This window comes from Pseudophryne corroboree, chromosome 6, assembly GCF_028390025.1.
Source record: "Pseudophryne corroboree isolate aPseCor3 chromosome 6, aPseCor3.hap2, whole genome shotgun sequence".
Lineage (NCBI taxonomy): Eukaryota > Metazoa > Chordata > Amphibia > Anura > Myobatrachidae > Pseudophryne > Pseudophryne corroboree.
Window position 1 is genome coordinate 13,228,789 of NC_086449.1, and position 14,001 is coordinate 13,242,789.

At 43.9% G+C, this 14,001-nt stretch overlaps 1 protein-coding gene across 1 annotated transcript; it reads right to left on the minus strand.

The window, feature by feature from the left end:
• Positions 1-346: 346 nt before the first annotated feature.
• LOC134933987 (olfactory receptor 11A1-like) lies at positions 347-12,456 on the minus strand. The gene is made up of 2 exons (XM_063929515.1): positions 12,336-12,456; positions 347-1,227 (listed from the first exon to the last, which is right to left on the minus strand). Exons 1-2 carry the CDS (start codon positions 12,454-12,456, stop codon positions 347-349), a joined length of 1,002 nt encoding a protein of 333 aa, XP_063785585.1.
• Positions 12,457-14,001: the final 1,545 nt, after the last annotated feature.

The following is a 14,001-nucleotide window of genomic DNA, read 5'->3' on the forward strand; positions in this document are numbered from 1 at the left end:
GCTGGCTAGGACTTGTAGTCCAACACACTACAACAATGTTTAACTGTCACCTCAATCCCAAATCAACTAGCCAGCGGGTTGGGAAGACCACAATACTATTCAGCATGGGATTGGTTTTATTTTGGAGGGTGCATATTTTAAAAACCTCATTCCTCTTGTAAATTCAGTTATGTGATGAGAAGGAGGGTTCTGGCTCACATAATAGTTTGTCTTACTGTTTCATGACCAGTCCAACCTGGCATTGCTTCATGAATATTTTCAAATTTTGCGGGAGGTCCCAGGTCATGTCCATTTATATCTTCAAAACCACTAAAGGCCAATCACAAGACATACTTTATTTGGATGGTTAACCCATAGGTCTTTTTCCAGAAAAAAGTGACACATTTTTGTCTAATAAAATAGTAAAGAAATAAATACAGTTGTTGAAAGAGTCCCTCATTTGCTGGTTCCGCAGACTATATATAAAAGGATTCAGTAATGGGGTGACCATAATGTACAACAAAGAGAGACTCTTGTTCACTTTCATTGAGCGCCTTCCTGATGGAACCAGATAAATGACAAATAGTGTCCCAAAGTAGGTACAGACGGATGTCAGATGGGAGCTGCATGTGGAGAACGTTTTCTGTCTACCAGAGTCAGATGGGATTTTCAGGATAGTAATAAATATGGCTACATAGCTCACAATGATAATTACAAATGGTGTGATTGTCATTACAAAGGCAATCACCAGGGCAGACCCGTCAGCTATCCGGACATCACTGGAAGATATAGTTAATATAGGAGCTATATCACAAAATAAGTGATCAATCATATGAGAGTTGCAGAACTGTAAATGGCAGACTTGAATGGTTAAGAAGGACATCACAATGAATCCAGACATCCAACACCATGCTGCAAGGTGATTGCAAGTTCTGTTGTCCATCACTGAAGAGTATCTCAAAGGGTTGCAAATTGCCAAATACCTATCAAAACCCATTACAGTAAGTACAAGGCACTCAGCACTGCCCGTTGAGGCATAAATATAAAACTGGGTCATACAGCCATACAATGATATGGATCCTCCATCTCCCCAGACAACGTAGAGCATGTTGGGTATTATCACGGTGGTTAGTATGACCTCACACAGAGAGAGGTTACAAAGGAAAAAGTACATTGGAGAATGGAGCCTGTAGTTGGCTGTAATTAAACTTATGATAAGTGAGTTCCCAGATAAGATAACAAAATAAACTATGAAGAAGTAAATGAATATCACATATTTAAAACTTTGGAGATTTCCGAACCCCAGCAGAAAAAATTCTGTCACTCTGGTCTGATTTGGTCCACACATTGTCTAATAAAATAAGACTGGTATTAGTTTATATAAAATGGCATTTGATACAATTTTATTAGCTAATTTTAACGTTAGAAATATTTTCTGGTAAAAGACAGTCGCCTAGTACTGTATAGATTAAGGGGGATGGAATGCATTCCTAATGCATGTAAGAAATTAAACCCTGACTCAGTGAGTGACGGCCTCTGATCAGGCAAAGGTTAGAGTCATTTGTGAGGAGATTGGTAGGTGGTGCTTACGGGAGGTCAGCCTTTAGCTGTTATTTACGAGTGGGATATTAAGGCCATTTTGTGTGCTAGTGTAGTTATTTTGGACCAGCATCCTTCAGCTGTCAAATTGCCCACCCTCTATTCCCAACTATTGTCTTTCGTTAGTTTGGTGTCGACTTTATCAGTGGTGGGAAAGAACAGTAGCTGTCTTAAGATCTTGAGGTGCTCTACCCTCTAATACATGGGTTAGGCTGATTCTACCTTACTAAGGTCAGTGACATCACCGATCCAGGTGTGCCTTTGTTGTGTCATAGGTGGATAGCTTGAGTTGCGGTGATAAGTGCTAGTTGGTATAGGATATTAAAATGAACAAATAAAGATATGTTCTATACCCTCCCCAAGTTCCCAATGTAAGATAATTCTTTACTCTCATCTTTTTAGTTTTGGTACCATTCGGCCTAACATCTAGGCAGATGTGGAATTATTGCAGACGGTGATCTTGCTTACTGCTGCCATTCTTTCTTCGCCACCATAATTTTTTATCTGTCCTCTTTTCCCTTTTGCCAAATTATTTAATTATTTAATGAAAAAAAGCTTACCTTCCTTTTCCCCTTATTCAATTCCCCGTATTCAATTAGTGTTGGATTCTCAGCTAGCCAAAAAATTGTCACTGATTCGACACAATGTATATAATTGTGGGCGTTTTCACACATTTTTTAATCCATTTTCTCCAGTGCCTATTCACTTTTTGGGGGGGCTTATCGGCATGGGCGAAAACAGACCCAAAAAAAGGGAAAAAATTCACCAAGACACGTGGATCGGTGGTGAAGTTGCCAATCCACGTGGTTTTTGCCTGTGCCAGATTTTTCGGACAGTCGAAAAAATGGCAGGAGCATTGAATAGGTAAAATGTAATTTGACCTAAAAATGGGCAAAAAGTGCAGTATTTTTGGCTGGTCGAAAAAATGGTACTAACTGAATACCCCCCCAAGTAGGCCTCCAGCCTATTCCTAGATTTAATAGTAATTCTGTAGAGAAAGATACAAATCCGTTAAATAATTGTAATAAATTCACAATTTTGCTGATTATGTAAGAACTTATTAGATAGTTAAAATAATGTAGTTTAAGAGTCTGGTCATAAGCTCAAATTGTGCATATGAAAATACAGTACAGAATATATGAAACCCACTGCTTGTAATTCCAAAACAAAATGCAAGATTCCATCTAGCCAGCATTGTAGGTCTTTGAAGATTGCATCATGTTTATTACTTAATTAGTTTAATGATTATTTAATTTAAAAAAATGAATTTAATTTTTTTTTCTTGTAAACGTCATTTTGAAAACTATTTCAGCTTCACTAACGTATTCTTTATTTTCAATCAGTAACATTAAAGCTACAATTATATTACACAATTCTGCTTGAATTCAATTATAATGTAGTGTACGGCTTATGTTCCACTAAAAAAGAGTGCAAAGACAGCAGCAGCTGTGATAAAGAAACTGTATTATCAAGCAATAATTATAAATGACCAAATGTATAGGTTTTATAGAGAGTGCTTGGAGATTATTTTGTAATGAATGAGACACACATTCCCCCAGAACTCTACTATGGGCCAGCAAAACATACATGAATTCTACCTAATAACTAAATGCAGAGGATTTGTTTTACACATATTTGTGCTACTGAATATGAAATGTGTGTAACTGGGTCATCTGCATTTTTTATTATTAAGCGGGATCTATGGACCAGATTCAGACCTGGACACAAGCGCCCAAAATTGTATTTATGCACTTATGTCTACGACGCACTACACGTGTCCTGATGGTTAACACCAGTGCATGCATTTGTGAGTTGATTGCTAGCTGCATTTGTTCGCTGTGCAGTAATTAGGCAAAAAAACTGCACGTCTGCGCATGAGTATGCAGCGCAATGCGCACGTGCGACGTACTATTATTACAAACTATGTAGTTTCACACAGGATTATGAACAAACAAAAACTACCAACTGCGCTCACATGAAAAATTCACAGTTTTATAATTGTTTTAAAATTAATACACAAATACACATAAAACATTAAAACAATCTGGCACAAATCATGCCAATAAGAACATATTAATACTGAGCCTTAATAAGCCAATCTCTGACTCGCAATTAATCACTTCAGGGAAGTCTTTGTGCAAAATGCCGGCATATGCAATTATTGCTGGAAGATGAAAAGTCCTGCAGGGCATACGTATGCATACATAATATGGCGTCCAGGTTTGAGGAGTATAGTTACCAAGTCCCTAGTGGTATGTCAGCCGGGTATTCCACCTAGCGAGATTCTGGAGTGCTCTCTCTATCCCACACAATGATGATGGTGGTTCTCCCTTTATTAATCTCCACAGATAAGGGACTGGGATCTCCTGATGTACAGATGGCCTGTGCACCGTCCTGCAGGAATCCCTAGCGACACCCTGGTCAGAGATGTGGCCCCATCACTAGGGCGTCGCTAAGGATTCCTCCCAACAGCAGCTTGGAGAACCAGCTCAGTTACAGCGCCTGTTCTTTTTACCATTTATGGTAAATTTACGTAGTTTCACACAGGGTCTAGCGATGCTTTTCAGTCGCACTGCTGGCCGCAGAGTGATTGACATGAAGTGGGCATTTCTGGGTGTCAACTGACCGTTTTCAGGGAGTGTTCGGAAAAACGCAGGCATGCCAGAAAAAACGCAGGCGTGGCTGGGTGAACGCAGGGCGGGTGTGTGACGTCAAAACAGGAACTGAATAGTCTGAAGTCATCGCAAGCGCTGACTAGGTTTTGAGCTACTCTGAAACTGCACAAGAAAACTTTGCCGCCGCGCTGCGATCCTTTCGTTCCTTCTGCAAAGCTAAAATACACTCCCAGTGGGAGACGGCATAGCGTTTGCACGGCTGCTAAAACTAGCTAGCGAGTGAACAACTCGGAATGACCACCATGGAACAGGCGTTCTTGGGTTGTGACAGCGGGGTGGATTAAGCCAAGGACGTGCTCTTGCCTGGGAGCTCATTGGAAGATGCATTTCCCCTAAATGCAGTGGACAAATTACATTTCTGGGCAAGTGTAAAATGTAGCCTCCAGGAAGGGTCTAAAGCTGACCCTGGAGAAACTGTAAAATTTGATAGTGCTGACTGCAGGAGTGCTAATGATGACTACCGCCGATTGGTCGCAGCTGTGAAAAACACGCATAATTACTCAAACTAAGTACGACTACAGGAATTATGCTTAAAAAGTCTTTTTACACTTGTCTTTAAAAAAATACTGACTCATGTAGAACTGGGGGAGGGCGAGGCTGCACATGCAATGTCAAAACAAGTTTTATCAGCTTAGTGAAGCAGTTCAGATGCTCTAACAGGGGTCTATGGTGGTCATTCCGAGTTTTTCGCTCACTGCCGATTTTCGCAGTGCAGCGATTAAGTGAAAGAATGGCAAAAATGCGCATGCGCGTGGTACGCAGCGTGCATGCGCTAAGTAATTTAACACAAAACTTTGGAGATTTACAGAAGCTCGAGCGACATTTTTTCATCGCTCGAGTGATCGTAGTGTGATTGACAGGAAGTGGGTGTTTCTGGGCGGAAACTGGCCATTTTCAGGGAGTGTGCTAAAAAACGCAGGCGTGCCAGGTAAAAACGCAGGAGTGCCTGGGGAAACGGGGGAGTGGCTGGCCGAACGCAGGGCGTGTTTGTGATGTCAAACCAGGAACTAAACGGACTGAGGTGACCGCAATCTAGGAGTAGGTCTGGAGCTACTCAGAAACTGCAAGGAATTATTTAGTAGCAGTTCTGCTAATCTTTCGTTCGCTATTCTGCTAAACTAAGATACACTCCCAGAGGGCGGCGGCCTAGCGTGTGCAATGCTGCTAAAAGCAGCTAGCGAGCGATCAACTCGGAATGACCCCCCTATGTACAAAGCCTTGGGGAGAGATAAGGTGGACTGAGATAAAGTACCAGCCAACCAGCTCCTAACTGTCATTTCCAAACACAGTCTGTAACATGGCAGTTAGGAGCTGACTATTGGCTAGTACTTTATCTCTAAGTGATGCACAGTAATCTATGGTCATATATTGTATGTCTGCCTCACATACTGTATAATATAATACTTTATCTCTCCCTAATGGTTTTTTTTTTTACGAAGTGTTGGGTGTATAACCGTAACTTGCTAGTAAGAGCATTACCCTTTTAAATATTGGGCATGAAACAATATTAAGCACTAGGTTTTACAACCCGACGCTTTGTAAATAAACCTCTAAGTTTTGATACATACGCCCTTAGCTACTGGAATCACTTAACAGGAGATGGTCTCTTTACTTGCAGTCACAATCCAGCTAATTAGCAGAAGACTGTATACGGTATATATATCTGGCCCATTTTCCCTTTTTATGATGTCTCTTTATTTATTCTCAGTGTTACAATCTAGGACATGGACTTAGGGGGTAATTCAGACCTGATTGTAGCAGCAAATTTGTTAGCAGTTGGACAAAATCATGTGCAGTGCAGGGGGCGGGGGTATATATAACATGTGCAGAGAAAGTTAGATTTGGGTGGATTATGGGGGTCATTCCGAGTTGTTCGCTCGGTAAATTTCTTCGCATCGCAGCGATTTTCCGCTTAGTGCGCATGCGCAATGTTCGCACTGCGACTGCGCCAAGTAAATTTGCTATGCAGTTAGGAATTTTACTCACGTTTTTTTCTTCTTTCTGGTGATCGTAATGTGATTGACAGGAAGTGGGTGTTTCTGGGCGGAAACTGGACGTTTTATGGGTGTGTGTGAAAAAACGCTACAGTTTCTGGGAAAAACGCGGGAGTGGCTGGAGAAACGGAGGAGTGTCTGGGCGAACGCTGGGTGTGTTTGTGACGTCAAACCAGGAACGACAAGCACTGAACTGATCGCAGATGCCGAGTAAGCCTCGAGTTACTCAGAAACTGCACAGAGATGTCTTATCGCAATATTGCGAATCTTTCGTTCACAATTTTGCTAAGCTAAGATTCACTCCCAGTAGGCGGCGGCTTAGCGTGTGCAAAGCTGCTAAAAGCAGCTTGCAAGCGAACAACTCGGAATGACCACCTATATTGTTTCTGTGCAGGGTAAAAACTGGCTGCTTTATTTTTACACTGCAATTTAGATTTCAGTTTGAACACACCCTACCCAAATCTAACTCTCTCTGCACCTGTTATATCTGCCCCCCCTGCAGTGCACATGGGGGTCATTCAGACTTGATCGTAGCAACAAATTTGTTAGCAGTCGGGCAAAACCATGAGCAGAGAGAGTTAGAGTTGGGTGGGGTGTGTTCAAACTGAAATCTAAATTGCAGTGTAAAAATAAAGCAGCCAATATTTACCCTGCACAGAAACAAAGTAACCCACCCAAATCTAACTCTCTCTGCACATGTTACATCTGCCCCACCTGCAGTGCACATGGTTTTGCCCAACTGCTAACAAGTTTGCAGCTACGATCAGGTCTGAATTACCCCCATGGTTTTGCTCATCTGCTAACAAATTTGCTGCTATGATCAGGTCTGAATTGGGCCCCATGTGCAGTGCAGGTGGGGCAGATATAACATGTGCAGAGAGAGTTAGATGTGGGTGGGATGTGTTCAAACTGAAATCTAAATTGCAGTGTAAAAATAAAGCAGCCAGTATTTACCCTGCACAAAAAACAATATAACCCACCCAAATCTAATTCTGCAAATGTTATATCTGCCCCACCTGCACTGCACATGGTTTTGAACATTAGAGAACAATTTTTCTGCTGTGATCAGGTCTGAATTAGGCCATTTAATTTGGATAATTGTAACAGATAGTAACTATATATTCCATAAAACATAGTCATAACATTATATTTAAAAGTATTAACCATATAACTCACGATTTTGATTGCCTATAAATACAAAATTTGAATGCAGTAAATTGACTCTTCAACTGCGTTTGGAATTGCAGCAGCTGCCGATGGCTGAAAATGAGATTTGATCCTTAAATTGATCGAACGCACTAACTAATTTTCCTTCATTGTGAGATTTTTCAGGTTCTCAATTTGCATCAATAATTCAATGGCATCCGAAGACTCGTAATATAAATGTGTGTGCACCAAGCTTGCATGAATAATAACATTTTCAAGACTCTTTTTATAATTTATCTGTCATACACTAGGTAGATTATATTGAGAGGAACATCTGGAGATAATTCCACCAAGACCAATTAATCATCGTTAAAAGTTTTAGAGGAAAGTAATGTTACAGCAGGAGAAAAGTTTCACATGATTTACTGAATAAAGATAACTTTGAGGCAAGTTGAAGGAAACAATATATAGTAAAAATAAAAGTTTGTATGAAACATATTCACATACTGTAGCTTGTGACAGTAAATGAGGTAAAATAAGAATTGCATGTAATCATTCTAGGGCAGAGATTTTCAACCTTTTACAACTGGCGGCACACTGAACAAGATTTAAATATTGCCATGGCAGACTTAAATATAATGGTGATGCATGGTGCAGTTGCGTGTCCTAAGATGTCATGTCGCAGCTTCTCCATAGGTAACGCCTGAGCCACATCTGAGAAAGCCAGAAGAGCCCAACACTGCCCGGACCCAAAATTAGAACTGGCTCTGCAACCACTAAACCCACCAGTATTGATCGTTCCGGGGCCTCAGTAGCGGCAAAACACTGACGGGCCTGGCTCTGCTTCTATGGCGGCACACCTGGAGACTGCTCAGGGCACACTAGTATGCCAAGGCACAGTGGTTGAAAAACACTGTTCTAGGGGATAGGGTCATTAGGTCGACAGTCATTAGGTCAACCACTATTGGTCGACAGGTTTTCTAGGTCAACATGCTCCCTAGGTCGACATATTCTAGGTCTACATGACAAAAGGTCGACATGAGTTTTTCACAATTTTTTTCATTTTTTTTAACTTTTTCAAACTTTATGATCCATGTGAACTACAATTGGGAACGGTAACCTGTGCTGAGCGCAGGGGTAGCAGAGCGAGGTAACCTGCCCGAAGAATGGTGAGCGAAGCGAGCCATGTGAGGGGACACGGTGCACTAATTGGGGTTCCCGGTCTCTCTACAAAGAAAACCTACACCAAAGAAATAAAAAAAATCTCATGTAGACCTTTTGTCATGTCGAACTAGAATATGTCGACCTGGTGACCATGGTGACCTAGAAACACTGTCGACCTAATGCATGTCGACCAATAGTGACGACCTAATGACTTTCGACCTAAGTGTGGTCGACCCAATGACCCATACCCCATTCCAGCATAGTTTAAAGAGCCTCTTCATGTATAACCAACTGGTCATGTTTTAAGGATTACCGTGGATTAAAATATCTTGACTAAAGTAACGTTTGGCCACCAATCATTTGAGGTAATATGTGCACTGTATGATTAAATAAATACTGGGTGAGTGCGTATTTTAAATGTATTGATTGCTGGCAGGGTGAGTGTGTGTGTGTGGGGGGGGGTTTAATGAGCGCTGGCAGGGTGAGTGTGTGTGGCAAATGTATTGATTGCTGGCATGGTGAGTGTGTTTGTGTGGGGGGGAGTGTTTAATGAGTGCTGGCAAGGTAAGTGTGTGTGTGTGGGGTTTAATGAGTGCTGGCAGGGTGAGTGTGTGTGTGTGGGGTTTAATGAGTGCTGGCAGGGTGAGTGTGTTTGTGTGGGGGGGAGTGTTTAATGAGTGCTGGCAGGGTGAGTGTGTGTGTGTGGGGGGAGTGTTTAATGAGTGCTGGCAGGGTGAGTGTGTGTGTGTGGGGGGGAGTGTTTAATGAGTGCTGGCAGGGTGAGTGTGTGTGTGTGGGGGGGAGTGTTTAATGAGTGCTGGCAGGGTGAGTGTGTGTGTGTGGGGGGGAGTGTTTAATGAGTGCTGGCAGGGTGAGTGTGTGTGTGTGGGGGGGAGTGTTTAATGAGTGCTGGCAGGGTGAGTGTGTTTGTGTGGGGGGGAGTGTTTAATGAGTGCTGGCAGGGTGAGTGTGTGTGTGTGGGGGGGAGTGTTTAATGAGTGCTGGCAGGGTGAGTGTGTTTGTGTGGGGGGGAGTGTTTAATGAGTGCTGGCAGGGTGAGTGTGTGTGTGTGGGGGGGAGTGTTTAATGAGTGCTGGCAGGGTGAGTGTGTTTGTGTGGGGGGGAGTGTTTAATGAGTGCTGGCAGGGTGAGTGTGTGTGTGTGGGGGGGAGTGTTTAATGAGTGCTGGCAGGGTGAGTGTGTGTGTGTGGGGGGGAGTGTTTAATGAGTGCTGGCAGGGTGAGTGTGTGTGTGTGGGGGGGAGTGTTTAATGAGTGCTGGCAGGGTGAGTGTGTTTGTGTGGGGGGGAGTGTTTAATGAGTGCTGGCAGGGTGAGTGTGTTTGTGTGGGGGGGAGTGTTTAATGAGTGCTGGCAGGGTGAGTGTGTTTGTGTGGGGGGGAGTGTTTAATGAGTGCTGGCAGGGTGAGTGTGTTTGTGTGGGGGGGAGTGTTTAATGAGTGCTGGCAGGGTGAGTGTGTGTGTGGGGGGGAGTGTTTAATGAGTGCTGGCAGGGTGAGTGTGTGTGTGGGGGGGAGTGTTTAATGAGTGCTGGCAGGGTGAGTGTGTGTGTGTGCATGTGGGGGGGGGGTAATTGGTGCTGACATATATTAGGGCACAGATGTGTAGCATAAGTATGTATCTGGGGCCTTGTATGGCATTTTTCACACTATGTGGCATACAATAGATTTGGGGCAAAGCTGTTCGGCATATTATGAATTGGTGGCACAAATGTGTGGCATATTATGTATTGGATGGAGCCGGTGAGGAGGGCGAAATGTTGTCTAGGGTGACCATAAACCTTGCACCGGCCCTGAGGACACATCTGTAGCAGTGACAGTATAAAAATAATAATTTATTTGTGCCCATATATACTGTACAATCTAAAAAATGATTGTTCTCTTTACACACAATGTACTGAAATAATTGTTCTTTTTTCAATATACTGAAGCCTATACATAAGATATAATAAAAACACAATTAAAACATAGTATGTAATAAATATCTACTTTTTAAGAGACCAAATTAATTTGTGATTACTTCTCTCTCTCTCTCTCTCTCTCTCTCTCTCTCTCTCTCTGACAATGATGGTAAAACTATGATAATAGAATTTCAATGATACTGAACATCATCCATGCACTGTATGATGTTGGATGCTGGCTGCAGCCTGCACATCCACGCATGGGGCCATTAATGGATCATCCTTTAGAGTGTTTACTTCTGTCAGCCACGCAATGGGCTGCTGTAGTCTGGTGAATGAGTGAGCTGGTTCTGCCAACTTAGTTCTTGGCCAGGACCAACTTTTTCTTGATTTTTCAGTGGCTACTGTTATCAAGAGCCAATGCTTTCAGCCACTCACGTCTCTTCTGAAGCAACATGAGATTGCATATCAATTGGGGTTTCCAGTCAAGCTACTCATATTCCAAAATGGCTTAAACTATGTGGCTTCATCATTTGAAGCCTGATGTAAATATTAGGAAGATTGGAATATCCAGGTCTCGGCAAATGCTTCTAAATTACAGCCTCTGATATCATCAGAATGGTCTATGGGCCCTCATTCCGAGTTGTTCGCTCGCTAGCTGCTTTTAGCAGCATTGTACATGCTAGGCCGCCGCCCTCTGGGAGTGTCTTTGCTTAGCAGAATTGCGAATAGAAAATTCTTAGCAGTTTCTGAGTAGCTCGAGACTTACTCCTACACTGCGATCAGCTCAGCCCGTTTCGTTCCTGGTTTGACGTCACAAACACGCCCTGCGTTTGGCCAGCCACTCCCCCATTTTTCCAGACACTCCTGCGTTTTATCCTGGCACACCTGCGTTTTTCCGCATACTCCCAGAAAACGGTCAGTTTTCGCCCAGAAACACCCACTTCCTGTCAATCACACCCCGATCACTTCAACGATGAAAAATCTTCGTTCGGACCTGAGTAAATCTACTAAGTTTTGTGCTAAAATACTTAGCACATGCGCACTGCGTAGCATACACATGCGCATTTTCGCCTTAATTGCTCCATTGTGAAAATCGGCAACGACTGAACAACTCGGAATGACCCCCATGGTTGGGTAAGATAGTGCGGACCATGGGGGTCATTCCGAGTTGATCGTAGCGATGCTAAATTTAGCACAGCTATGATCATGTTCCCAGACATGCGGGGGGACGCTCAGCACATGGCTAGTACGCCCCGCATGTCTGTCCAGCCCCTCCTCCCGCACATGTACAAAAGCATTGCACAGCAGCGATGCTTTTGTACTTGCTGAGAAACTCCCGGCCAGCGCAGCTCCTGCATCTGGCTGGGAGTTGATTGTCGCTGCCCCTGGTCGCAGCGCCTGCATGTGATGTCATGCAGCCACTGTGGCCTGCCCCTGCACGGTCCGGCCATGCCTGCGGTGGCCAGACCGTGCCCCTACAATGGCGGGCAAATGCCGCCTTTCCGCCCACTCCAGCCCAGTGACCACCTCTGCCTGTCAATCAGGCAGAGGCAATCGCAAGGGAACAACGGCCTTCGGCCGTCCAGCATGTGCCGGCACACTGCAGCGCCGGCGCATGGGCAAATCCGACCCAATCGCTGTGCTGTGATAAACTGCAGCGATCAGGTCGGAATGACCCCCCATAAGAGTCTATGAAACATACTCAGCTTGGACTAAGTAACTCTTTTTGAACTCCATAATACTGAAAGGTTTAAGGCCAGTTGATTCCCCATTTGCGCCTTGATATATGAATATCAAAAGGCGGAAGTGCACTCAAGGACATCCTTAAAAGAAATACCCTATAGTTTTCCTCTCACCTTCAGTTCCATTCCTCCATTCCTTCACCAATTTGGGTAAGTTTTTTTTCACTTTTTGTTGAAAGTAATTAAGGTTGCTGTTACACCGGAACTGGCTCTCACTCTTCTGCAGTGGTGTCATCCCTCCATATCTACACACAGCCAGCCGAGATGGCTGCCTCACCTTTTGCATGCTCCTGGTCATCTCCATAAAACAGCTTAAATTCACCACAACTGACCTATGAATCATCATAAATATCCAAGGACTTACCTTTAACTTGTAATAGTCTACACAGACATCTCATCAAAATCAAAGGATTGCACTCCTGGACTTTGATACACACTGGATTGAAACCTCTGCATCTCTCCACTGAGAAGTCTTTCACTTAGGAATCTACTGTACTATGCATTGTACATCCCAGACAAGGTACTGTGGACTACAACCTATCTTTGGCTCCATCCAGCCCCTCACTTAGACATTCACCTCTGTTCTCTGAGCAACAAATAACTCTCCTTATTGCATTAATTAACTAATATACACTATATTCAGTCTCTGAATTGCTGAAGGGTCACTGTTCATTTCAAATTGCAGGGCCCCAGCCATTCCCCAGGACACATGTTATCACTACCCCCACAAGAAATCTACTTCAAAGGCCTCTCACACTGAGATCTTTCACACCTACACAATAGGAATTGGATTCTAACATCTTTCCACAAGCCTGCTTTGTCCAGGAATAACTGACTAAATCAGCAACAGAAAAAGCTAAGTTATTTTATCACTTTTTTAAATATACCCATTGGATTAAAGAGCAGCAATAGGTTATAACAATGATTATAACGAATACATTCCAAGATGGCGCCACAGATAGCTGCCTCGGAGCTATGCAGCTCAGCCAGAATAACTGTTTCCCCTTGTTTTCCCCTATCTTTGTCTACCCCACCGGTGAACAAATACAGCAGGGAAGCCATCCAAAGTTGGAGTGCTCCTGCAGTGCTTACCCCATGTTCAGGCCCGTTGGTGGGTGGATCAGTGGCCCTTGAGCCCTCGCTGCTCTCGCTGCCCTGTGTTGCAGGAATGCAAACATTGTGTTCGCTAAAGTGGATGACCGAGCGGCTGCAGCCCCCCGCAGCCCATGGCGGGGACCAGTGGGTGGATCGGTGGCCCCCGAAAATAGAATGACAGAGGCCCTCATGTTGACCCTAGTAGATAGACCTGGGCTCAGAGGAGAGGCAGTTGCGCAGGCGCCCTTGTGAGGTGGGAGCGGCAAGGGCACCCATCTGCACTTCCCACGATTCTGCTATTGAACGTGCACTCACAGGCAAACAAGTTTGATGAACTGTCCCTCCTTCTGGGTAGTGCAGGGTCAGGCATTACAGGGTCGTCCATCCTCTGCTTTACAGAGATGTGGCCGGATGACCATATTGCGAACAAACCGATGTCTCTGCCAGGCTTCAGTGTCTTCAGAGCTGATAGCACCAAGGTTCTCTCAGGAAAAACTAAGGGTGGTGGCATCTGCTTCTACATCAACGACAGATGTTGCACCAATGTCATGATCCTATGCAAATCATGTAGCCCTCACCTGGATATGCTAAGTATTAACTGTAACCCATTCTATTCCCCCTGGGAATTCGCCTCAATTGTCCTTGTGGGAGTGTACATCCCCCTCCTCGACTGCGCGAATGAAGC

Coding starts and splice junctions, on each gene's coding strand:
- LOC134933987 (XM_063929515.1), bottom strand. CDS start 12,456: ATGACACCACTGCAGAAGAGTGAGAGCCAGTTCCGGTGTAACAGCAAC. Junction 1,228..12,335: donor ATGGAGGAATGGAACTGAAG/GTGAGAGGAAAA, acceptor ACTTCTTCATAG/TTTATTTTGTTATCTTATCT.